Source organism: Haliotis rubra, unplaced genomic scaffold, assembly GCF_003918875.1.
Source record: "Haliotis rubra isolate DU_JTF1 unplaced genomic scaffold, ASM391887v1 Scf91, whole genome shotgun sequence".
Classification (NCBI taxonomy): Eukaryota; Metazoa; Mollusca; class Gastropoda; order Lepetellida; family Haliotidae; genus Haliotis; species Haliotis rubra.
Window position 1 is genome coordinate 1,584,941 of NW_025767646.1, and position 27,901 is coordinate 1,612,841.

The following is a 27,901-nucleotide window of genomic DNA, read 5'->3' on the forward strand; positions in this document are numbered from 1 at the left end:
GATATAACAGGAATACTGTGGAAAGCAGCGTTAAATCCAACTCACTCATATGCAAACATAGTTGTTTAATTATATTTATATTTTTAATTACGTGTAGATATAGAGTGAACATACAACGAAAAATTGCGTACTCTTCGCTTGCGTATATGTAGACGTTGAAGTAGAAGAAGAAATATATTTCGTCATGTATCAATTTCATATATCTACACATAACACACTGATATGCAAAACGCATATGGCAATGAGACACTAGATTTCTTTACAACTGTTGTTAAGTTAAAATAACGTAATGATAAACAATATTCAGATACAGTTGTCAAAACGTATACACCAAGCGCTTTTACACGTGTACGTGAAAACCCATTCACACCGAAGCATCTGTCACCCTCCCGCCAACCCCCCCCAATCACACACACGTGCAGATACATACAGGGACTATCGAACCTTCTGTCACACACATCAATATCAAGCCAGTAACGTACAATATCACATGTTTGCAGCTTCCACATGGGTGCACACCTGAACCGAAACCCACCGACAGATGTGTTCGTACAAACATCAAACCACAACCGAGGGAACATGCACCAAGACACACACACAGCAATCTACACGCACACACCCAAACGCACTGGCCCACCCACTCACCAGCACACCCACAGATCCCCCTTCCTTTCTATAACAACGCACATGAAACATGAATACACTCAATCATACACCCATCCTACCGCACGCAGACAAAAGACACCCCCACCCACCCCCACCACCCCACACAACGCAACCACAGCCCCCAACACAGACATACTCTTGTATATCAGCACATCTTTACACCCTAGTCTGTCATACAAATCCTGAAACAAGCATATCCAAGAAAGCCCATGCAAGTCTAGAATATGTGGCAAGTCTAGATTTCCACAGTTTCTAATAATGAAGAAAGTCTCTGGGCTCCTTTTCATTATATTTTATGATTATTTTTATGAGTGAGTGAGTATGGTTTTACGCCGCTTTTAGCAATATTCCAGCAATATGACGACGGGGACACCAGAATTGGGCTTCTCACATTGTACCCATTTAGGGAATCGAACCCGGGTCTTCGGCGTGACGAGCGGACAATTTAACCACTAGGCCACCCCACCACCCCACTTGATGCAGGCATCGTAACTCTGTTTTGGGCCTGAAGTTTGCAGTGTTTTTTGGCAACTGTTTTCAGTGTAGTTGCTCTTTCATAACGTACACGTTTTTTGCTCCCGTTATTGTAGCGATAAGTAGCGAAAAAATATATAAACGTCGAAATTCAAGACTTGCCAAAGGTAACATCAAGTGAAAATTTTTTTAATCCAAACGGTATTAAAAAGTAAATTGACCGTGCCTGTATTTACTCGTATGCCTAAAGAAGATAAATCCTTATTTGTTTTGACATTTTGATTGTCAACAGAATAATTATAAAAATCCAGTTACCTTGCTATAGCAAGCTGCACGTCTCGGTGATCAAATTGCATGCCGCATCTGCAGTCTCTTCCTTGAAACAGATCGATCTGAATATATCGTCATCAACAAAAAGAATACTGGTCAACGGAGCTGTCTAGTTCTCAGCGTTAGTTAAAGAGAACTTAAAGTTCTTGGTTATCATATTGCCAATGTTGTCTGTTTTCTATTTTTAACAGTTAGACATATCTAACAGAACCTGACATACAAACATATGCATCATATACCATTATTCTAGCACCTTAAGTTATAACATCCTTGACAGAGGCGCTTCTTAGGAACAGGGGCGGTGAGGTAGCCTAGTGCTTAAAGCGTTCGTTCGTCACGCCGAATACCCGGGTTCGATTCCCTACATGGGTACAATATGTGAAGCCCATTTCTGGTGATGTTGCTGAAAGCGGCGTAAAAACGACAAGCATGGGTTACTGAAGACTAATTCTAGCCCGGATCTTCGAATTCACGGGTAATGAACCATTTGTCTCATTTCCTAGTATGAGGTGAGGTGAAATTGGGTTTAACGTCGTGCTTGAGAATATTTCGCTCATGTGACGACGTGCATGCGTGTGTATATATGTGCGGCTGCTTGTACCAGCCCAGTCTGAAGCTAGTTTTATAGTGCTACTCCACTGAGATACCATGCCGCAGTGAAGCATGAATACCCTACTCAGACACATTATACTGACTCCGAGCCGACCAGTCCTTGTTGTACCTATTAATGCGGAGCGCCAGGCAGGGACCAACAAGTGACATATTTAACGTATTTTGGTATGACGCGGTCGGGGATCGAACCCACGACCTTCCGCTCTCCGGGCGGACGCTCTAACCACTACACCACGAAGGCGGTCGTCTGATATATGAACATATTTTACCAGGATGTGCGTGTGCGTGTCACGTTTTTCCGACTGATGATTAAGAAACAACAATACAAATACCAACACGCCCACACTGTACAAGTGAACGGTGACTCTGGTCATTCAGCAGACATCGTATCTATTAACCGTGACGCCGCATCCAGGTATTAAAGCGAGACACTATGTACCCAAGAATCGCATGACGTCTCATAAGGCCGACTCTCATGCTCACAAGTAACAAAACAGTCCTGCGTTACACCCAGTTTAGAAGGGACATTAGGACATTATGTGTTCTCCAAATGACGTTATCATTATTAACTTGGAATGTAGGTGGAGTTCGCCACAGTATGGACTATATCACAGTGGGGAAGCCCTGTCCATGCTCAACCGGAAGTTGGTCGTATTCAAACCATTTCCTCGATAGACAGTCGATCCCGGTAGAGAGTGAGTCCCAAACTTTGTAAGATTTTGACATTTCCAAACAGTAAATGTTTATGAAATCAACTTGTCTAATAAGCTGAATGGTCATGGACTATAACCCCTATATCATTTGGTCATGACACATAATATCTTGTTTACATTTAAAGCATTTCTTGACATGTATGTCTGGAATCGGAAAAGCCGAGAAATCGACCACTTTCGACGTCTTTACGACATAATCAATTGAATTCATTTCACGTATTGAGCATTTTTAGGATAAATGAGGTTATGTAGCCGCTGTGTCAAGATTTAAGCTTCTGTCAAGACATACAAACTGAGATATTAACAAAAACAATAACTGTACGCATCGATGGTAGTAGCTTCATCACTGTACGGGTTGTTGGTTTCTTCTAACACAAAACTGTCTTGGTAGTTGCAGGTATCGAATTTTGATTCGTTCCCTTTTCCTCTATTGTAGTTCACTGTTTCAACGAAAGGATATACTGAGATGATCTGTTCGTTTGCTTTCAATCATGTTTGGACGTTTCCATTGTTATTATTGCCCATCGAAATCAGAAACATTGTTAAACATTTTGTAACATTGTTAAACATTTTGTTTAAGCACCATCCACATAATGTCATTAAGGTTTGCCAAAGAATGTCTGCTATTGACCGTAAAAAAATATAAAACTTCAAACCAAAACATTTGAAAATATAATTCCCTTACAAAATCCAAAACCTTGGCTAGCCGTGAACGCTAGACTAATTTACATTGACCTAGAGGGTTGAAGATATGAAAATAACACTGGCCACCACATTGAGTACAGTAACACCAGCAGTAGCTGTGAAACAGAGGAGGATGCCACGTCCAAGGTCACTGAACTTCTTCCGGGTGTCATTTCAGCATTGAAAGAATCGGGTCACCTTCCCAGGTTGTAGATTGGTAATGTCATGGACGGATCCAGGAATTTTGAAAGGGGGTTGGGGGTGTTCGAACCCATAGAACCCCCCTTTGGCTCTGCCAACGCCAAAACAAAATCTTCTATGTGGTCTTAAGTCATTTTCAAAAGGGGGGGTGTCGAACCCCTGAACCCCCCTTGGCGATCTATAGCCCATGTTTTATTTTGTATTGTCTTCTTTAATTAAAATGTTTTAGTTTACATGCTAGTTTTATATTCATATATGTGTCCATCGTCGACTGGTTTTACTCTTCAAAATGTTCTCATCTTCAGAATGTTTTCATCTTTACTGTATGAAATCACTCACTGACTCACTCACTTTTAAATTATGGTTTAATTTTCCTGCAATCGCCAGCGGCTGACGGGATGGTGTAAATCCAGCTAGGGTCCATGCAGGTAGCAAAGGCACTGTAAGTCCCCATGGTCCGTAGTATGGTGATCTACCTTCAGTTGTTGGCGATCTACAGCCTGTTTTTATATTGTATCGTCTTCAATAGTTAAACTGTTTTAGACGTAATTACTATTGATCACTGGATTGTCTGGTCCAGACTCGAGTATTTATTGATGAGATCGGCGTAAAAACTAAATTCACTCACTCCAGATGCTATAGACGCCAAAGTTGGTGTTGATAGTGACAACATTTGGCGTATAGCTCGCCATCGGGACCGGATGTTGTGTTCTCTCAACCGCCTGTGTACAGTTCTCCCATAGCCCGTCTCACAGCCTCTGAACCACTTTCACTTCCCCTTCTGACAGGACTTGCTGCAGTGTTAAATCCCTAAGTGAAGCAAGCCTAGATTTCCTCAGCTTCAGAATGTTCCTTCTCACTGGGGCTCCGTTTCAATTTCAAAGGATTAGTTTGTTTCTATCGATGTTATATATCTTCAGAGTTACTCCAAGTTCTCCCACTTACTGGTTCAACCTAAGAATTGCCTGAGCTGTTAATGTGGCTTTTTCATATCGATTCAGTAGATGCATCAAGGTTGTCTTAAGTGTTGACTTGCTGCAGATCACGTTTCCATAGAGATGATATTGTGTTTCGATGAACAGTATGTCTGGGCATGGGCGTGATGTTCCTGTTTGAAACATGCCCACAGCGCTCAGACACATGTGCAGCAAAGGTTTTTGTTTCTGAAGCGTTGTCTTTTAATAATGAACACCTAATAGCTGAACAGGTGTGCTGTTCATATTTAGGAAACACCTGTGTATGCCATGGTCCCAACAATCACACAAACATCTTAGCCAAACCAGGGTTCTTGAGATCTAAAATAATGTCATTACAATTGCAGTTTTATAATAATTTTCACTGATTTTTATTATTTACTGAACTCATGACAATAATCTTTTTACAAATTTGTTTTACAATACATCAGTTCATGTGTAAACAGTACCCTTTAACAGCATGGAATATTTTGCAAACTATAGTTGAGAACAGTTGCCTGAAGTAAGTGGCTATGTTTACACGAGTGAGTCTAAACTTTTGATGGGAAGTTTATTATTGTATAACACAACACGTGTTATGAGCCGGAATTCTTTATGCAGAGTTGCAAACCCACATGATGGAAGCGTTGTCCACGCGAAATGTGGAGTTGCCCCAAAAGCAACTCCAAAGCAACTCCATTTCCTCGCTGGACAGTGAAAGAAGAATATATGGCGCAAGAGTAATGGTAAGTTTTCCCTCGCATTTTCATTATTTTGCAAGTATATCAGGTTTTACCATTTGGCAGACGGGTCTAGAAATTTACAGATCTTTCTATAATAGCTTGACACCCTCTCTATTTATTGCAATTGCGCGTTAAGCGAGGGCACCCTGCAAACAAGATCGCGGAAAATGATCGTTTCAACACGAAATATGACAACCTCATCAGCAGACACGCCTTTTTTTTGCTGTCAATTCTTAGATATAGTTATTTTAGGTCTTCATTCACAGTTTAGGCTTTAATGCGTCAGTATATTTCCAGTTATCGTCGAAAAATCAAACTGTACATTTTATATGGAGTTGTGTTGAAACTGTCCATTGAGTTGAATGTTTACGTTGAAATAACTGTCCATGTAGTTGCATGGATTTTAGAGCATGAACTGTCGAAATTCCACAGTTGTCGATACCCTTTTCCACAGACTTGGTAATGGAAACTGTAGTTGTTGTGATGGATCCCCTAAATGCTATGTTCACACTATCACGATTCGCGCCACGACTGAAATCATGGTCTTAATTGTGGACTAATCGTGATAATCCTATCAAATCTTATCAGATCTTGAGGTCAGTTGTGGCAATCGTTTTAATCATAGTTAAAGTTTGGACGGTTCAAAACATTTCAACGATCAGCACAATTAATTGTCAATCGGGATCATCGCATCAGATAGTAACATAACAAAGCGCAACATATCGCATGTCATCGTGCTTAGAAATCGTAGTGGTCGAAATCAATCGTGGACAAGACAAACACCGCGCTCTGTTGAGATGTGTTGCGATCTCCCACGCTCTGTGACGCTCTGTCGGGTCCCATTGCTAACAACCTGACACGAATGACTCAAGAGCAGATACGAGTTGATGCGGGTAAATACAAGTAGATACGAATATTGACGTTTTTTCACGGACGCTCACGATCTGTTACGAGTTCTTGCGCCCGTAATTATATGTACTGGAAATCAGAATAACTGCGCCTTCAGGAGTTCCCTCTGATCCTTCGCATTTGCTCTGACTGATTTGCGAGGTGCAGGAGGTTGATCCACATCTAGACAGTCCACTTGGTCCTGGGCCTGGGATGACATGGTGGTTCTCATCCTCATGGCCCACCTATTGTGGTGCAATACCTGGACGCCTCGGCCTCAGAAGGTTGTGCAGAGCAACTGCCACCCCACTGTATCTTTTACAGTATTGGGCATCTGCCCTAGTGTCATGAGGAGACACCTGAATCTACTGGCCAGGATCCCAAAGGCATTTTCCACCATTCTCCTCCCTATTGAGAGACCCTCCTTCCTGGACATCCTTCTTCCTGTCACACTTCTGGAACCATCTCTGAGATGGTGGACACTCCATACCTGAAGGCATACGCAAGAGGCCCCAGCCTCAAGGTACCTAAGTGTGACTGCCAGTTTCAGTCCAGGTGAAAGGGGTTGCCTGAAAATGGTGACTTCCCTATCGATTGCTAGGGCCACCCTATGCAAGACTTTATCAAACAGCTGTGGTGTTAACCTTGTGTAGTTTTGGAACGCTAATGGATCCTCCAGCCTAAAATGGGTGTCTAGGAGGCTGGAGAACTTACCAAACTGTTATCCCCTCTCCTCTATGAACACCCAGGAGTGCCTGACTGCAGCTCTCCTGGCCCTTTGTGGTTGGAGTTGCATCTGGTCTGGCTGCTGCTCGTCTTGTGTCATTTGGACTTCTGCTTAAACAACGGCCACTGACTTGTCCATATCGCTGGTGCCACTGGTGGGAACAAAGGAAGTCATTATTGTGTTTAATTTCGCTCATTCAACATTGGTTAGATGTCCCTTGGTTTTCAGATGCTTTGTGATGTGCTTTACCCGAATGTGCAATACTAATATCTGAATGATAGTATGAACAATGTACATACTTTGGAACAACCTAGGCTCACCAAGCTCTCGTAGCGATGTCGTACGTCATTATTACAGTATAGTACGTACGAATGCTACGGGAAAAGTTATGAGATTTTAGGCTTACGACAGCCTTGTGAAACGGGGCCCTGGACTTGGTTATTCCTGAGGTATATGTATATTTGTATATTTCTTAATACACTTCTGTGGGACAGTTTCACAGACTGGCTGTAACATAGGGTCAGTTTCACAGATTGGCTGTAACATAGGGGCAGTTTCACAGATTGGCTGTACCATAGGGGCAGTTTCACAAAATGTCTGTAACATAGGGGCAGTTCACAGATTACCTGTAACATATGTTTCACAGATCGGCTGTAACATAGGGTCAGTTTCTCAGATTGGCTGTAACATAGGGTCAGTTTCTCAGATTGGCTGTAATATGTGGGCTGTTTCACAAAATGTCTGTAACATAGGGGCAGTTTCACAGACTGTCTGTAACATAGGGGCAGTTTCACAGAATACCTGTAACATAGGGACAGTTTCACAGATTGGCTGTAACATAGGGACAGTTGCACAGATCGGCTGTACCATAGGGGCAGTTTCACAGATTGGCTGTACCATAGGGGCAGTTTCACAGATTGGCTGTAACATAGGGGCAGTTTCACAGATTACCTGTAACATATGGGGCAGTTTCACAGATTGGCTGTAACATAGGGGCAGTTTCTCAGATTGGCTGTAATATGTGGGCTGTTTCACAAAATGTCTGTAACATAGGCGCAGTTTCAAAGATTGGGTGTAACATAGGGGCACTTTAACCACTATACTACACCGCCCTCTTGCGTAAGAGAATATACTGTTTATAGGGATGTGAGAGACGTCAGCAATGCTGTTGTTGAATTAATGAGTTCCGCGTCTACAGATTTCCGAATGATGATGACTTAAATGCATGTATTGGTGGTTATTATAAGACCAGAGTCCCTATCCACAAATCGTTCGTAACGATACGACATTCGTTAGGCAATGATAAAAAATTGAGTTACGACGGGTACTTACGTTACGAATGATTTGTGGATAGGGACCTTAGGACCCATTAACTACTATGGTGTCATCGCCGAGGCTCCCCACTGTGGCTGTGAACGTTGTATGACTGGGCAGAATACCAGATGCTTTAGTTTTTGGGAACTCCGAGCTGTTCACTAAGGTGAAGATGACGAATTACCAAATAACTAAACCAGACATTTACAGGTGCCGGTTAAAGTAGCGGCAGGTGGTGACCAGTGGACTAAACTCTGTGCACCGATCCTTATTACGTTACGGACTGTCGTTACTCCATAGTCATAAGCTTACGAATCTCGCAGCGCACAGGCAACCTGTAGCGCAAATAGGGTTGCGCAACAAAGTAAAAATGACCAGTCTTCCTATATGCGAGCGAAGACTGGTCATTTTCTCTTTGTTGCGCAACGGTTTTGCCTGTGCGTAGCTCTACGAACGTTTTATGGTTCGTATAAATCCACACACGCCGCATCTTGCTAACGTTACTGCTACGACACTACTAGTCTGTCTCACAGTCCCTGAACCACATTAATTTCCCTACTGCCAAGCCCTCTCTGCTGTGCTAAAGCCCCAAATAAAGCAAGTCTAGATTTCCTCAGGTTCTGAATCTCTGGTCTCCCTAGGGCTCCTTTTCAATATAAATGGGCTTGTTTGTTACTATCAAAATTATATATATTCAGAGACTAAGCCTTAGTCTACGACACTACAGGCGTTAATCCGAACTAGGATGACCTTTTATAACCTGCTCGGCCTCTCAGGGAAGGTTGAGATATCTCCAAACGAAATGTCGATTTTCCAACAACAATACGGTTACAGCATGCGGTTTTCGTGATCGCAGGTGTGAATTCATTAAGACGCAGATGTTTCACCAATTTCATGTTTTTGGATGACACACAGTCAGTGAAATAACTGAACCGAAACAGCTTTTCGCGCTGTTCCTTTAGTTGCCAATGCGCCCTTGTAACAAACTGGGAAAGCGCACAAATAAATGATGACAGTTTCTTAAACAACTTTTTTTATTTTTGTGACACAAATTATGCAATTTTTTTCTAGAGTTGGTCTGTTGTTTTTATTGCAGTCCGCGTTGGTTTGATTCTTTTATGTCTATTTGTTTTTTTGTTAGATTGCAATTCATTGGTATCATTTTGTCTCAAACGGACTGTACAAAACACATACTTTGCAGGGGCGGATACAGCTTTTTGAGAAAGGGGGGGTGCACACTATTGAGAAAAGGGCGGGTGCACATTCATTTTCACCAGAGTTTCAATGGTCATTTAATAAACTTTCAGAACAAAGGGGTGCGCACCCTGCACCCCACCCCACCCCACCCTCTGGATCCGCCTTTGCTTTGCAGATTCAACATTCGCGTGTGCGGTGGCAAATTGTATGAGTTCCTTATAGAGCCTCCCTGGTTCCTGCCCCAAAATCGTGGGTCGTTGTTGTACTGTCAAGAGCTTGTTTTACTCTTTACATGTCGGCATGACAAAGGTGAAACATATTGAATGCACTGAAATTCATTATTAACTCAGTAAATCAATTTAGATTGAGCGGTTGCTGCCCAGGCTTGTACAATCTGCATACTTTTACGGCACTTCGTAACGCTCTGCACGCGTACTCTCTGACTGGATAAACGAGGCTAAAAGGAAGTGGCTAAATGGCCCCTGCGCATGAGTACCGGAAGCTAAACAAGCATGGCTACCAGCGCGGGAGACTGGTGTCTTATTGAAAGCGATCCTGGTGTTTTCACAGAATTGATACGAGGATTTGGTATACTGTGTTTTCATTATCATATATTTCTGCATTAGCCTGCGTACATCTGTACCCGCTTCCAGTGAATATGCCGGATAAACCCGTTCGCTTGTCTTTACATTTTTCAGTGACAAGGGATTTTGATGGCAAATAATTGTGGGTTTAAGCGTTTTTAAGCCTGCCACTTTTCATTCGTGTCAATTTTTGGACCCAGTTTCATGTACAGATTACGATACGTACACATTTTCAACACGCTCGACAAGCTGTTTGTGAAGATTTCGGTTACAATCTTTCATTTTCACATTCTTCTTTATTCACAGTTAGTCGCGTTAATTACATAGAACCACACACAGAATTCAGGTTGCTTTGTCTATCCAATAACCTTGAATAGGATGTAGCGCATTTTGTGTCCCCATTAACACTGTGGGTGCAATGCACTTTACCGGGCACACTTTTCCAGATCCAATTAGCACTGCAGCAGCTCGAACGCCCTTCACCAAATACTTATCTGGATAATTACAATGCCGTCCGATAATTCCGCGCACCTAAGCACATCGATCGCAACACGCCAACTAACATCTCTTATTTTTTGTGGTTTACGTGACTAAACATGCTGGTATGCATCATATTTACCTAGAAATATAAGTTTTATTGACGACTATAAGATTCTAACAATGCATTATGCCATACGGTTGACCTTACCAGCGTTCTGACGACATCGCTTGCTGTCCGGTAATTCTGCACAGCAACTGATGCACATAACATCCAGTTAGAGATCCGAAGTATGGAAGCGTATTAAGGCCAGATTATTTTTAAAAATCACTTCATCAATGTAAGGAACAGTGTTTCAAAATTAAATCCAATTATGAATAATGAAGAAAAAGGTTTAAAAGTCTGAAGAAAACAAATTTTCATAAAACTGTCAGTTTATCTGTCAATTACTGTTATTTACTTACCTTTAGTGATTGAAAGCAAGTCCCTTGTAGAAATGTCCCGATTTCAAGCGTAAATGTGGTAGCAGACGATGTTTACCTCGATAAGGAAGTACACTATTGCAGCTGTGCAGAATTACCGGACTCGCTTGTAGTATATGTAATTACTTATATTATCATGGTTATGTAAGTAACTGATGCTCTACCACTGGGCCACGAGTCATAAGAACCCGTTCACATCCACGTGCAATAAAAAACAACAAATGGTGTGCATGCATGTTACTGATAATATTCACTGTCAATTTAACTCTTTTCGTAAGCCGCTTTTCGAGCAGTGGTATGGTTTACAGCCACATGTATGGCATCACATGTTTAAATGGATACAATGATTACACTTATTTCACTAAGATAATGGAGGCTAAGGGTTTTTAATGATCAAAAAGTGGGTTGACATTAAAGGCATGTGCTCCATAGGTGTTATGGAGAAGTTGTTAAGCATGGACAGAGCTCCAGATAAGATTTAGCTCATGTGGGTACTGTACCCACTGTATTTTGTTGGAGTGGGTATTATGAATGTTGAGTGGGTATTTCATTTTCCGTTACCCACTGCTTTCAAATATGTGCGTATTTCAGTCATTTTACTCACCTAAGTATTCTGTCATTGAGTAAGTTTACTAAGCAGGTATGTTCTGCCTTATGTCATACCTAATCAAAACCAACTTAAATATAATGGAAATGATTTCATAAAAAATCACTCATCCTATACTGACAGGATGTACACTTGATAGCAATCGTTGTCTTTTTCATTACGCAAGCCCACATGGGCACAATGTGTGAAGCCCATTTCTGGTGTACCCCGCCGTGATGTTGCTGGAATATTGCTAAAAGCGGCGTAAAACCAAACTCAGTCAGTCAGTCATTACGCAAGCGATTTTTATAAATATATTCCGTACGCATTTGTTTTAAACTTTTTGCGTATCTAACATTTTAAATGCGTAATTGGTACGCAACAATTATTTTTCAATGCATAATTGGAAATTTTCTATGCGTATTTTACCCGGATACACAGCTTATCTGGGCCTCTGCATGGACATAAAAGTGCAACCGTGCATGAACCATGGTATCGGTATGGTGAGACACATGTAGCTCTAGGCCTAAAAAAAAATGTTATGGTTCCAATTACCCGACCATCCCTTGAATTCTGGTAACGACCCTAATGGTTTTAAGCGGTATAAATACAATAAGCGTTCAGATACCATTGTTTTTTCCCGGCACTGACGGACATCGGTCATTCTGATAGGGAAAGTTAACATGGCGGCAGACTTGATTAAATAAACAGTTACACATTGATAAATGTGTTATTTGTTTGTACTATACTTATAAAAAATATATATATTCCTACCTACCTACCCTAAATTCTAAGGAGCTGTAATCGGAACCACAACATTTTTATATTTGGCCCTATAACATGTATAGTACAGTAATTGCACTGTTGGACTGCCTGGTAAGCTGCATTCTTTGCAGCAAGTTATTTTCTTTGAAATCAGCCTCTGCATTCAGTAGTGAAGGCATACCCAGTAGGATGAGATGCTTATGTTAACCTCCTAGCATCTCACAGTAGGGCTGGCTAAAAAGAGTGACAATTGAAAATATCGTCAATGGGAAGAATGATCGGTGATCGTTGATATGAAGTTGTGTCATCAATAATATCATGCTTAATTAACTTGAGGTAAAGTTTCAATTTACACTCATTATACACAAGGTTGCGTGTGTTTTTTAAATGCTCCCTCTAAAGTATGTTTCGGATGTTGTTTGGATTAATGTATCTTGATTTGTTTTACTAACCTTTAGACTTGGGGGAGGGGGTCATTTTGTATCAAATTTATTGCCGTAATATTTATTGATAATCAATGTTAAGTGAACTATTATTGATTTTTATCAGCTATTTTGATAGTCAACCCTACGTCACAGGCAGCTGGATTGTATACACCCCAATTAACATACTTATAGAACCATAAGAACATATGAATTTCAAACAAATTAAATGCCAGTGTGCATGTATTACTATTTATATAAATTTTATTTCTGCAGAATTTGTAATTTGACAACTAAAATGCAAAAGAACCAATTTCATTTTGCCAGGATTAGCCCTTTCTGTTTCATCCAAGGTGCTGCAATTTCATTTGCACTTTTCAGAGTTGCATCCCTTTGGGAATCCAGGAACCTGTGATTGTGGGTTTGAATCCTGGCTTGCCTTGATTATGCATCTTGGTTTGTCTGCACCATATCCCTGCTGCTGCTGCTATTTAACAAAGGGATGATTTTTTGTGTGATTTCCCCACAGACAAACTGTGATATAACTGGTTTCAGACTCAAACTAAAGTAGTGTTAAACCAACACACTCACTATATCATACTGTTACCAGGGCTCCAGATAAGGGCCGTATCGGCGTACGTACGGATATAAAATGTGCACGATACGGTATGAAATAATTTAGAAAATGTAGCAGATACGCACCACAGCAATGTTGTATGGTCTTAGAATCATATTTATCTGAAAAAAGTATTGTTTTATTGTTTATTGACCTGTTTACACAAGAGTACCAATGTTGTGGTGCATATATGAAATGAAACACAAGACTACTGATACTCCATTCAATTCCATTAAGTACTCTAAATGTACTCTTAAGGTTTTCCAGTACTCCTGCATTGAAACAGTAAGGAGTACGTACTCCTGGTGTTGAAAATTTATCTGGAGCCCTGTGTTACAATTGCAATGTCTTGTCACTAGGTAGTATTGCACTGAATGTAGTGATGCATTACATTTTTACCAATGCAATACAGCCTTGAGCTCTTGACCATTCTGAACTACAACTGATCCTGTCCATCTGTTTCAGGGTGCAAGGGAGTGCAGGTGGAGGAGATATGGAGTCTGGACAGTGATAGCTTCAAGAAACTGAAGTAAGTTTAGTCTTTGGGGAAGAGTGAGTGAGTTGGGTTTTACGCCACTTTTAGCAATATTCAAATATTCCAGCAATATCACTGCAGGGGACACCAGAAATGGGCTTCACACATTGTACCCATGCAGGGAATAAAACCTGGGCCTTCAGTGTGACAAGCGAACGCTTTAACTCTAATATACTTGCTGCCCATGTCTACTGCTAAAGTTTACAAGATCGCACATGACATTTTACCAGTTGTTCAATCATTGCCACTGACATTACACTGGTGGTTTATTTAACAAACAACTATTGTTGATAGACCTTCTAGCTCTTCAGCCCTCAAACTAAATACTGTGTCTAACCTTGGTAGACTTCTCTACTTATGCTGAGTCTATATGTGTCTCCAACAGACCAGTGCATGGCCTCATCTTCCTCTTCAAATGGGCACCGGACAAGGAGCCAGAGGGCAGTGTTGTGCAGGACAGCAGGCTGGACAAGATCTTCTTTGCCAAACAGGTGCTTGTACCTAACATATCAGCCTAACGTCCAGATTGTACTATATGCTTGCAGAAAGTACATAATTTGTCATGTCACAGATTATTTTAATGAACTCTTGTAGAAAAATCTTATCTACACCAGCATGTATTCACAAATGAGGGTGTGTAACTTCAATAAAGTTTCAGTTATCCGTTACAGTTTCAGATTCAGTTATCTGTTACCGACCGCCTTGGTTGCTTAGTGTGAAAATAAGTCGGACACTGCACTCAATCTCTGTTGGCTTCATAATGAATAGTTGTGCTTGGTGTTGACAGACTATATTGTTTCAGGTTATCAACAATGCATGTGCTACCCAGGCTATTCTGAGCATCCTCCTCAACACCCATCATGCAGATGTCGAACTCGGAGATACGTTGGGATCATTTAAGGAATTCGCACAGTCATTTGATCCTGCAGTAAGTGTCTACTTCCTCAGTAAGGGACCTTTCATAATTTATGGCTAGGGGGGTGATGATGATTTTTATGGAGATGCATGTACAATGTGAATCAATGACCCTCCCCTAACATTTATGTACAAAGTAAGTGACCCCCCTACATCCCAACTATAAGATCACTGACAACACCCCCCACCCCCCACACCCGTACGTGTGCAGATCGATGCCTATAATGTCTATATGCCTGTATACCCAGAAATTCCAGACCTTCCCTTATTCCAACCTCCAGGATATCATTTGATGGGCTTCTACATTTCTGTGTATGATTGCATCCATACATTATTTTCATGTACTGTTTAATACACAAGTATAATCAAACTTCATACTCTGATATTTTATTCTTTTCAGCTTCGAGGTTTAAGTCTGAGCAATTCTGATGTTATACGAGCTGTTCACAATAGTTTTGCAAGGTAAATATAACAATGGATAACTATGATAATTTATGGTTATCTGAGCTGAGTCACCAGTTGAACAAACAGCCCTGTGTTGCTGTCTACCAACATTGGATGAAAAATGAAAAGATGTGAGATCCTAGTTGACACAACACTGAGTTTTTATCCAGACTCTCAAGTGATAAGAACGACCTCCTCTATTATTATTTGAAATGAATGGTATTTTGAAATTCAGAGCAATTTGTGTTTGTGTGATGTTTCCCTTAACCATAACATTTTTGTTTTCTTTCAGACAACAGATGTTTGAATTTGACGAGAAACAATCAAAGAACGACGATGATGTGTACCATTTTGTAGGTTACATGCCAGTTGATGGGCGTCTGTATGAACTGGATGGATTGCGAGAGGGACCAGTAGACCTAGGTAGGTTGTTTGGAGGGACCAGTAGACCTAGGTAGGTTGTTTGGAGGGACCAGTAGACCTAGGTAGGTTGTTTGGAGGGACCAGTAGACCTAGGTAGGTTGCAGAGGGACCAGTAGACCTAGGTAAGTTGTATGGAGGGACTATATTTCTTGTTAACATGAAGCGGGTCCCTAATTTCAGATGCTATAGCACCCCAATGTTTTCAAACACTGCTGTCTGTGTGTATACTCTACATGTCCGTGCCAAGTGATCTGTCTGCTCACGTCATATGCTGCTGACACTCCAGTAACCATGGTAACCGGTCCCACTGTTTACCTGCCTGTCTCTCTCCTCCAGGTGCTGTACCAGCAGACTCTGACTGGCTGGATCTGGTGAGACCAGTCATAGAGAAGAGGATGCAGAAGTAAGTTGCTACCACATGATCATCTACAGATGTTTTACTGAGATAGTAGCCTGACAATGTGATTCTGTAAATTTTTAACTTACCTTACCTCATGGTAATGTGCATATTACCTTTGCTCATCTGACACTAAGATTGGAAACGTGATCGATAAGTATCCTTGTTGAATGCTATCATGAAACTGGTGACGTGTCGATCTCGTCCGGCGACCGGAAGCACGCCCCCCAATCCCATCATGTCACTTTATCCTTATCACACTGCGACTTGGATGTGTATCGAAGTGTATAGGATATTTCTGTTTTCATTACTTACTGTATTCTCATTACTTACTGTATTCTTTGTGTTTTGCTACGGTAAGGTTTTCCTATTGTATCCATGCTATAATGAAATTCTACTTACCGTTGGCTGTTTTTCTCACTGTATGGTCTTCCCGGTATGTTGTTTTGCTTTGTTTTGCCTCACGTTGTTTATCCAGCTTTGCTTCGGCAGAATTAGGTACCTCTTTGGTCAGCCTCGGTTGTTTTTGTCCTTGCCTGACCATTGTATGTATCTCGTTCTCTTTCTTTGTGTCATATTTTGTGTGTTTCTATTCGTAGAGGTTTTCACGTGTTTGGCAGTAATGGCGGCTGTCGCTAGGCGTGGCACATACATGCAGAGCTATTAGTGTGTGCTCACTGTTGTCGTTTAGTTTCATATTCCGCTTTTCCTGCCGTTTTTTCGCTTCACTGTCGCGTTAAGTTGTCGGCGTTTCTTTTCTCATATGGGTAAGCGTGTGTATACCAAAGTTATGTGGTTTTGCACGTGGGCCTTCCCTTCCCAAATAGGCTTATATTTGCTTTATCATGACTGTTTGTTATGCTATATTTTCTTCGTTATAATGTTATATTTACTTAGCATGTGTTCAACAGTAATTGTTTTACTGTTGTTGCAGTTTGCTGTGGTTAGTTCATGCCACAGGTTTACTGCAATCGGTGCAAGTCTCAGAAGTCAGCTAAAGACCCCCATCCTGCTTGCCCGGATTGTCTTGGACCTTGGACCTCGGACCTCTTGGTGCTCGTTTTGCCGGCACCTACCTTCCTCCGACTTTAAGGCGTTCCTAGCTGCTCGGAACAAACGTTTTACTCCACGCAAGAGCCTCATGTCTTCTGACGACACCTCTGAGACTGCTCAGGTTCCTTCTATGCCTACGGCTCAGCTTGGGAACGCCTCTACGCCTTCAGCGGATCGGCGATCTACGACTTTGCCTCCCCCCCAGTCCTCATCTCCGGAATGCTCCAGAGTGAGCCTCCTCACACAGGCCCAGATCGACAATGCAGTGAATCCAGGCGCTCCATCTATTCTTCAGGATTCCCGGCTTATGGAGCTCCTGGTTGGTCTACTGGAAAGGGAGGATCGCCAGCGTCCAGATGATCGTTGTATGGAACGCCAGCGCTCCTCTGATTGTCCACCTTCCGGAGATGACCAGCGTTTGCCCACGGATCGGAAACACTCCCCTCAACCTTCACAAAGGCCGTTCACCTGCGTGTTCGGCATTCTCCCATGCGTGCAACAGAGTGTGACACTCGGCGTTCTTCTCGACGTTCGCCTCAGCGCTCCAGTTCTCCCAGGCGCTCTCCTGTATGGGACGTAAGGCGCTCTTCGCCTTGGTGCTCTCCTCGGCGTTCACCTAGGCGCTCACCACGGCGTTCACCTCGGAGACAATCTTCACCTCTTCATCAGCGTTCGCGTTCCCGATCCCCCTTGTTTAGGTCCCAGGATTCCTCGTCTCTTCTGTTGGAGGCTTAGTTTGTTCCAGATTAGGAGGAAGAAGACAACCAGGGTCTGACGCACTTGGGCATGGAGAGTGTTTACGCCTGGATAGCTGACAGACTTATCACCCGTCTCCAAGGTCGGATATTCCTCATGCTACCTCCATTTGGGATGAACCAGAGCTCCTTCTGCTACCGCATCCCATGGTTGCTGATGCCATTGCTTCACTTGCGAGGATTTCCAAAAGTTATCTCTCAATCCCTCCATCAAGCCTGCTAAACATTGCCGTCAGGATTACAAGATGCATTCTTTTGACTTTGTGGATTTTGGCGCTATACAAGATGAAACGGCCAAATGATTGTCGGACGCTTCTCAAGCTCAATACAAGGTCCCAGATGCCAAGTTGTTGGCGATTGATACAGAACTCCGTCGAACATTGAAGCCCCTTTCTGTGCTTGCTTCGGCCACAGAGGCCATGCCTCAAGATCTCTCGGAGGATAACCCTTTCCGCTTAGATCATCTTACCACTATGTTTAGATGGCAGGCTAGAGTTCTGTCCGATCTGGTGGATCATGTTCGTTCAGTCTTAGCTACCACCACTTTGACTAGGAGGACTGGGTTACTCGCTCCCTGTACCTGGCAGGAGGACTTCAAGAAAAGACTGATGCGTGCCCCGTTTGCGGCTCCCACCTTATTTGCGGATAAGATCCCGGATGTTTTTTCAGAGCATGCCTCCTTGACCCAAACTGAGAATGCGCTCCGATCTTTTCATCACTTCGCCACTTTGTCAGCGCCAGCTACCAGGACCACCAACCTTTACCAATACAGGAGGACATTGTTTCTTGGAGCCTTTAGGGGGCGTGGCAGGGGACGTCCCAACGACTTCCAACGTCGTCCCGCCAGTAAGACCGGCAAGCCCAAGTACAAGCGCCGCTGATGTTTTGGACGGTCACGACTGGGACCTCCTGCCCCCAGTAGTCCATATCCGCGGTATACCTGTAGGTGGGAGACTCGGGGTCTTCTGGCTCAACTGGACAATCCTAGGAGACCCCTTTGTCACCAATCTTCTCAAGACAGGCTAGAAGTTGCCAATGGCCAAGTCGCCACCTTTGACCACCTCGCCCTGGTCTCACGAATATTCCATCATTCAACACCAGCACCTGTTGACCAAAATTCAAGCGTTGCTTGACAAGAAAGCCATAGATGAAGTACTAGAGCCCAGGGTTTTACTCTCCAATCTTCTTAGTACCAAAAAAGAATTCTCAGAGATGAGGATGATGCACAATATGGCGGTGTTCAACAAACTGTACCTTCTGGAGCCACCACATTTTCGGATGGTATCTCTGGTCCAGCTACGAACCAAACTGTCCCCCGAGGATAGGTTGGTCAGTCTGGATCTTCAAGACGCCTACCTACATGCTCCCATTTGCGAACCTCACCAGAAGTTCCTGAGGTTCATTTTCGATGGTCACCATTACCAGTGGGAGGTCCTGCCGTTTGGCATCACTATGGCCCTCGTGGCTTTTCACTCGAATTACAGCACCGATTTCCCGGTATCTTCATCTTCGGGGGGATAGTGTTCGACCCATACATCGACGACTCTCATGAGCCACAAGGAGTGCCTGCTACTACACAGACAGAGGGATTTTTTTTTACACTCAAGCTTTTCCACCAGCTCGGTTGGATCTTCAACCTCGAAAAGACCCACCTAGAGCCATCTCAACAGCTGACATTCATAGGGGGTTTGTTCCTGACATATCACGACCTTCTGCGGGTTCCACCGGACAGAAGGCAAAGAATCCTCAGTCTTGCTCGGCAGGGTCTGTCACACCCGCTTACACTCAGGGAATGGCAGTCCGTGGTGGACAATTAAGTCGAACGTTTGCGGCGGCGTCTCTTTGACCGAATTCACACACGATCGCGAACTGTTTGTGGGCGCCTCTCTGCAGGGTTGGGGCGCTCACCTGGACTGTGGGCAGGGCTGTGCTCAACCGCACAGGCAGGTTGGCACAGCAACAACCTAGAGCTCCAGGCTGTCATCTTAGCCATTCAGCACTTGATTCATTCGCTATGGGGTTCCAAGCTCTTGGTGGCGTCGGACAACTCGACAGTGGTCTGGTTGATCCACAACCAGGGAACAACCAGCTCGGATCTTCTCTTGGATCAGACGTTTCGTTTGTTTCGCCTCCTGGACAACAACAACATCCAGATCAGAGCTCGTCACATTCCGGGTTGCAGGAACGTCTTGGCAGACGCTCTGTCCCGACTAGACAAGCCGTCCCCAACAGAGTGGATGCTTCATCCGGAAGCATTCGATCTATTTTGTCACCTCCATCACAGACCGTTAGTTGACCTCTTTGCAACGAAGCACAACCATCAACTTCCAGTCTACGTGTCTCCTCTTCCGGATCCTGTCGCTTGGGCAGTGGATGCCCTGTCCCTCTCATGGGAGGGTCTAGACGCCTACGCGTTTCCTCCTCCAGTTCTTCTTCCCAAGGTCGTAGCCAAGCTCAAATAGACAAAGCGGATGACTCTGCTTTTGGTTGTGCCTTGGCGGCTGGTGAGAACCTGGTTCCCCGAACTACGTTGACTTGCCGAAGGAGATCCTCAACCGCTGCCACAGTGGTCACACCTTCTACAGCATCCTCAACGCCGCCTGTTGCACCCAGATCCAGACAGGTTTCATCTATGCCATCTTCAGAAGCTATGAAATCCAAGGGTTATTCGGCTGGTGTGGCTACGATCATCACCCGTGCTCATAGAGTGTCCACCCGCAGCCTGTACGATGACAAATGGTCTGCGTTTGAGAAGTTTTGTGCTGATCCGGTTAAAGAATCCGGTTAAAGGGTCTCCTCAATTTATTTCGGAATTCCTCCTCTACCTACGCAACACTCGTCATCTGAAGGGTGGTACGATTTCTACTTATTTGGCAGCCCTTAATTCAGTGCTGGCCGTCAAGTCTGATAGGAGGGTCTCCAAGATCCCTGAACTACTGGCCATGCTGAAAGCATTTAAATTGGAGGATCAGAAGTCGAAGTTCCGCCCTCCAGCTTGGGATCTCAACGTGGTTTTACAACACCTTCGTGGGGGTCCTTATGAGTCTTTGTCTAAGGCCTCCTTCGAGGACTTGTGTTTCTTTTGGCACTTGCAACTGCGGCCAGAGCTAGTGAGCTTCATGCCATAGACATCACCAGGATTAGGTTTGAACAGACTCGTCACGGTTCCATCCATTTGGGTCTTCTCTGGGACTTCGTTGCCAAGAACCAGCTGCCTGGTCAACCAGATCATTTGTTTGTCATCCCTCCTTTGACTTCTATAGTGGGCAGTGACGAGTCCGATGAACTTGCGTTGTGTCCCGTCAAGGCCCTTAAAGAGTACATCAAGCAGTCGGCACTCAGGAGACGCCTTTTTATTCCGTGTTCTTCTGCGTCGAAGGGTGAGGTCAACAGAAATACCATCGCTTTGTGGCTTCGCTCAACTATCCTCACAGCTTACGACTCCGCTGGTTTGCCTCACCCAACCGCCAACAACCCGCACGAGATCCGGGCCTTAGCTTCCACCATGGCACAGAAATTGCTCGGTCCCCACTATTGTGGAAGATTGCTTTTGGAGGTCTAACAGTCTTTGCCAGCCATTATCTCCGGGATCTGGCAGTCCAGGATGTACAGGGGCTTCAGTCCTTTGGCCCGCTCATGGTAGCTCAGCAACTGACGCGGCCCTCTTCTCACAAGGTGATTATTCCTTTTGTCTAATCACCTTAGTGATTGTTTTAAGGTTAACCCACGTTCTCTCGTGTTGTGTTTCCTTATCAGGGGTTCTACTGGTGGTTTACTGTTCTTGTTTCAACGATTCCAGTTCTGCAACAAGACAGTTTCCACGTCCCTGGTTGTGTTGTTTTGGTCTGATAGTTTTGGCTGGTCCTCGCCAGTGTCTGAACCTCCTGCCTTTCTGTCGGATCAACATGCACATTACCATGAGGTAAGGTAAGTTAAAAATTCATTAAAATCTAAATATGTTAGATATTTAAATTCTTACCTTACCTCATGGCGTCTTAAGCCCTCCCTACGATGGATCATCTCCTCCCCGCTTTGGACTCCACTCGGACTAGGATTCGGATAAAGTGACGTGTTCTCGTTGTCACATGACGGGATTGGGGGGGCGTGCTTCCGCTCGCCGGACGAGATCGACACGTCGCCAGTTTCATGATAGCATTCAACAAGGATACTTATCGATCACGTTTCCAATCTTTGTATCAGATGAGCAAAGGTAATATGCACATTACCATGAGGTAAGGTAAGTATTTAAGTATCTAAAATATTTAGATTTTAATAATATTTGTGTAAATGTAACAATATAGTGGCACACAAAATCATAGATTTTCCTTCTCATCACATTCAATCTCTACAGATTAACCCCAGGAGTTAGTGGGTTTAGTTTTGCGCCGGTCTCAGCAATATTAAAGCTATATGGCGTCGGTCTGTAAATAATCGAGACAGTCCAGTGATCAACAGCATTAGCATAGATCTATGCTATTGGGATATAATGATATGTGTCAACCAAGTCAGAGAGCCTGTGCACCTGATCCCGCTAGTCGCCTCTTACGACAAGCATGGGTTGCCGAAGGCCAATTCTAACCCGGATCTTCACGGGTTATACACCCAAGGAAGTAACTTGGGTAGCATGTGTTTTATATGTAGATATTTAATAACTCTCATTATGTATCAAATGTATCATGTTAATAAGTCTTGCATTGTAAAACGATATATCTTGCACACTGCATTTCTTGTAAGAAGCATGCATCAGCTGTTCCTGTCAAAGGAACTTTTAGGAGTGTAATATATATTTTGTTGTGCATCACATACATTGTGTGTTTAGCTACTACGTTGTTTGAAAGATCATAACCAACTGTTATGCTCCAAGTGTAATGCCTGATCTGTTGAAGATAAATTTCATGTCCTTCTGTTATTTCCTTATTATGAGATATGTAGAGAACTGTTTGGACCACCATATTACTGTAAAACTCCACCCCAAGATAAATTTGTCTCATTAATGTCAATAACATATTCTGTTCGTATGAAGAAGATATCATTGTTCCTCAAAAGATATGTTTAATGTTACAGAGCTCCAGATAAGATTTAGCTCATGTGGGTACTGTACCCACTGTATTTTTTTGGAGTGGGTATTATGAATGTTGAGTGGGTGTTTCATTTTCCGTTACCCACTGCTTTCAAATATGTGCGTATTTATGTCATTGAGTAAGTTTACTAAGCAGGTATGTTCTGCCTTATGTCATACCTAATCAAAACCAACTTAAATATACTCATGCCAATAATGGTTGTCACCCCCTCCCCACCCTTAACCCTCCACCCCTCTCCAATAAAAATAATTGAAGGGGGTGACAACCATTATTGGCATGAGTATATAATGGAAATGATTTCATAAAAAATCACTCATCCTATACTGACAGTACAACACTTGTCCTATACTAACAGTACAACTTGATAGCAATCGATGTCTTTTTCATAACGCAAGCGATTTTTATAAATATATTCCGTACGCATTTGTTTTTAACTTTTTGCGTATGTAACATTTTAAATGCGTAATTGGTACGCAAGAATGATTTTTCAATGCATATTTTGAAATTTTCTATGCGTATTTTACCCGGATACGCAGCTTATCTGGGCCTCTGATGTTAAGTGGTCTTACATTGTATATGAATGTATCCTGCACACTGTATGATGATTGTTGTATCTTAGCACTATGGCCTCAAATGCAAATAAAACTTGTCACTTGTCACATTCCGGAATTATTTTTAAATGGATGGTTTGTTCAGAAATATCACCCAATTCAGTAATTTGGATCTGTTGCAATATACGTGATTTGTGTGGTTTGTAGGGGAGATGAGCAGCTGACATATTCTGACCTTTTTCTCTGAAAAAAACCATTTCCTCTTTCTGTAAATATTGGTTCCATTGTACCCATTTATGGTGATCCCTGCCATGAAGATGACATATGACCCAGTGTTTCCATTCTCTGGTGTATGCCGGAAATCATCTAGTGTTATTGGGTCTGTATATTTGAGGGTTAACGATCACTGTCTGGTAGAAGTTCCATTGACAATTGCATGTCATATCAGATTTAGTTGGGCACAAACTTTGAAACTCACTTGTGATGTCCCCAAATGTGATATTGCCGGAATAGTGTTAAAAGCTACATAAAACCACACTCACCAACGTTTCTTTTATCAGATACAGCACAGATGAAATCCACTTCAACTTGATGGCGGTTGTGTCTGACAAGAAGATGATGTATGAGAAAAGCTGAAGGAACTCTCAAATAAGATGGAGGTGATCATCTTGAAGTGTATAGAAGTGTGGTCATGCTGATTTACATGAACAATAGGTCCCCAGTATTTGTCTTTCACCTCAGTAACACTGTGTACTTCCCACACTCTGCTCGTCTGTGAGTTGTCTCCCCTCATATGTGTTTCTCACGGCAATGTCTTGTTTGTGGAGCGCTCTGCACCTTCCCAACCACAACAGTGCTCAAAGCCGACTGACAGGCAGGGGCAGATACAGCTTTTCGAGAAAGGGGGGTGCACACTCTTGAGAAGGAAGGCTTGTTTTTTTTGCACACTCTTTGGGGGGGTGGGGGTGCACACTTCATTTTCACGAGAGTTTCAATGGTCATTTAATAAACTTTCGGGACAAAAGGGTGTGTGCGCACCCTTCACACCCACTCTGGATCCACCTATGACAGGTGTATTTCAAACAAGTCGGCTCAGTTCTTTTTTAATTTTCATTTCAATCATCATGTAACAGTATAACTGGTAAAGTAAGAATGCAGGGGTGGGGGTGTTTGTGAAAATAGGAATCGAGGTAATATAATGTCGGTTGTAAACATTCAAACTTCGCTTTACACAAAGTAGAAATGTCACTAAACTTGGGATTAAAGGGCAGATATCGAGATTCTTGTTACAGTCAATTGTACACTGGTACTTAGATTAAATGGATGCCTTTGTATCATGAGGGTTGAGCTGTAGGTTGTAGACTGACGCCATTAAGAGAGATTCCAATCACTATGGAATATGTGGAGATGTGCTGTTATCCATGTTGAATTGACTGGTCATGAAAATAGAAGCATTGAATAGGTGTTAAAGCCGATTCATAGCTGCATTCCTTCATTTTTTGTGCTGGGATTGGTGGTAGTGGGATTATTATGGTGTTGCTGTCACTCTTGGTTTAAGAAATACACTTCGCTCTACCACCATGTATAGTGTAATAAAACACACTTTTGCCCTGAACTATTATAGTTAAAGCACGAGGACGCTTTGCGTCCGAGCGCTTTAACGCTATAATAGTTCAGGCTTAAAGTGTGTTTTATTACACTATACATGGTGGTAGGGCTTAACTGTATTTCTTTTCTAAGATGCCAAATTTAATACTTTCTAAAGATAATTACGATTAATTTAAGGCAGAAAACAAACGACGGTGTCGGTGACCTAAATTAAGAATCCTGGCACAGGGCTAACTGGTACGCTGTTCTATTGATGTGTCTGCCCCTACGTTAAGATCTAACGCTACCAGAAAAACAAATGATAACAGTTTGATGACGGTTTACGCTCGGATTAAATATCTTCTTTGAATTATTTTAATTACATCTGTCATTAACGTAAACCATATGGGGCAATATGAACGCTGCATTTCTACTACCAGCATAAGTTTAGATCAGTACATCCAGAGGAAGTTGAGTAGTCAAGTTTACATTCCACAATTGCATTGTGGGAATGTACACATTACTTAACGCTACCGTGTCGCTGAAAACTTGTGAGTCGAAATGAGACATTTTAACAGTCGTAAAACATAAACGTAATGTTTCCACCAGTGATGTAAGCTGCGTGAAGCAACAGCAAACCAAGAAACTGGATGCAACGGTGTAGTTTACTGTAGGAGGCCGTACGAGGCGATGACAACTGACATGCATCGTGACGTCGCTTACATTGTGACATAATGTAAAATGGTTCGATTACGAGGGGGCACACTAGAATGGCGCAGTGACGGGATAGCGTCATTCAATTGTTACGTCATCAAAAAACTATACCTTTATTGTCTGATAATGTTTGTTTTTTTCGATTGTTCTAACCGCTAGGCATCTTAGAATATTAAATACATTGTAAATGTACTCATTAAAAGTGCTTTTGTATTGTTCAGGTTCCACAGGAAAGTTGATGTTTCAGTTTTGATGCCTGTGCTAGAATTGTGTCATAAAGAATGTGTGAAATCCAATTTTGTGGGGGATGTGATCAGTGTAAATTTCACATAAAAAGAACATTCTATGACTATCTTAAAATTAGAACAAGTTTGAATTTAATGCACACTATTCTAGTTCTTGTTAAGAATGTTAAATGTAAAGTTCCTGTGTGAGCATACCTGAAGGACCCTACTTAATTTCCATGAATGTATGACAAGTGGGAGTGTGTAGTAACTGTGATGACAATGTTGTAGAGTGGCGCGGCATGGTCACTGATGATATTCAGTCGGAGCTGACCCAACTCACAGTCCTCATCCAGGAGGAAGAAATGAAGATGAAGAGATACAAGGTAGGCCATCAGTGGAGGTCAATAGAGCAGGCTAACATGGGACATCCATGGAGACATTGGCCTCGAAAAACAACCTCAGTCATCTTTAGGCATAACATATGACAGTTATTGTCAGTCCAGCTGTTTTTGACTCGTTTGTATAATTGTCAGATATAATTTCTTAACAGTTACAAAAACAAGCACTTACAACATTCTAAGCCAACCTAATTCCATGTTTATGTGTTGTTTGAAGCTGTGTTTAATTAGTGGATAAACAACGTAAAAAGAATCCAATAATGGAAAAAATCTCAAGACAAAAAAGACACGATTCAACATATCAAATCCTGTATTCTCATCATACATTTCTCTGAAGTGTCACTTTTCTTTGTATGTATCAAATCGGGGGGTGACATTTCTCACAGGACCTGAAGTACAATAGCATTGATTTCAAGTTTTACATGTCTCATTTCTTTTCAGGTTGAAAACATTCGAAGGAGGCACAACTACCTACCATTCATTATGGAATTGTTGAAAATACTTGCAAAAGAAGAGAAGCTTCTTCCTCTGGTAGAACAGGTCAGTAGCAGGGTGTGATGGGTAGATTGTTGTGCTGAAGGGTTTGATTCCCAGCAAGGGGATGGATGTGTGTGTGTGTGTCAGACAATCCAGTGATCAACAGCATGAGCATCGATCTGCGTAATTGGGAACCAGTGACAAGTCGGCGAGCCTGACCACCCGATCCCGTTAGTCGCCTCTTGCGACAAGCATGGGTTACTGAAGATCAATATTCTAACCTGGAGATATGTGTGTGAAGCACACCTTGCAAATGTTTACTTCTAGTCATGGAACATTAATGTCTTTTTGTCCAAGGTTCAGTGGGAATTCTGCTGATTGGGGCATCATTCTGAAAATGTCATTTCAAAAACACATTTGCCTTACTGTTTGATCTAACTCATGAAGATGTAGAATGGCTCTTCAGCAACCAATAGGATTGGATGGTAGGCTTGCGGACATGGTCGATGCAGGTCATTGTATTGAAATTACGTAGATTGATACATATGTCAATCACTTGATTGTCTGGATAAAAGCTATTATACAGCTGAAAAATTGCTGAAAGCAGCGTTAAACAACTCGCTATTTGGTCCCCCCAAATTCAAGTATTTTCTGGGGTTTTTCCAGGCGAAAGCAACTGCAGCCAAGAAACGTGAGGAGAAAGAGAAGAAATGAATGTAAGTTGCTCGTTGGCTTGGAAGTCCCTTGTTTTGTAACGAAGCTGCTGTATGAAATGTTCACAATAGTCTGCTCCTTGTTTCAGGTGGAACCTTCACCAGGCTGGCTAGCTATGTACTGTTATTGTCTGGTGGTTATTGTTATTTATTGTACAGTCATTAAACAGCTTACATGTACATTGTTGTTTTTGTT

At 42.6% G+C, this 27,901-nt stretch overlaps 1 protein-coding gene across 1 annotated transcript; it reads left to right on the top strand.

The window, feature by feature from the left end:
* Positions 1 to 9,951: 9,951 nt before the first annotated feature.
* Positions 9,952 to 27,885, top strand: LOC124264114 (ubiquitin carboxyl-terminal hydrolase isozyme L5-like). The gene is given in 13 exon segments (XM_046698837.1): positions 9,952 to 10,090; positions 13,901 to 13,964; positions 14,356 to 14,461; positions 14,773 to 14,898; positions 15,286 to 15,347; positions 15,622 to 15,752; positions 16,089 to 16,155; positions 24,150 to 24,214; positions 24,217 to 24,248; positions 26,408 to 26,500; positions 26,957 to 27,055; positions 27,659 to 27,708; positions 27,795 to 27,885. Coding segments are annotated over 12 exon segments (969 nt in total). The 5' UTR covers positions 9,952 to 10,014; the 3' UTR covers positions 27,707 to 27,708; positions 27,795 to 27,885.
* Positions 27,886 to 27,901: the final 16 nt, after the last annotated feature.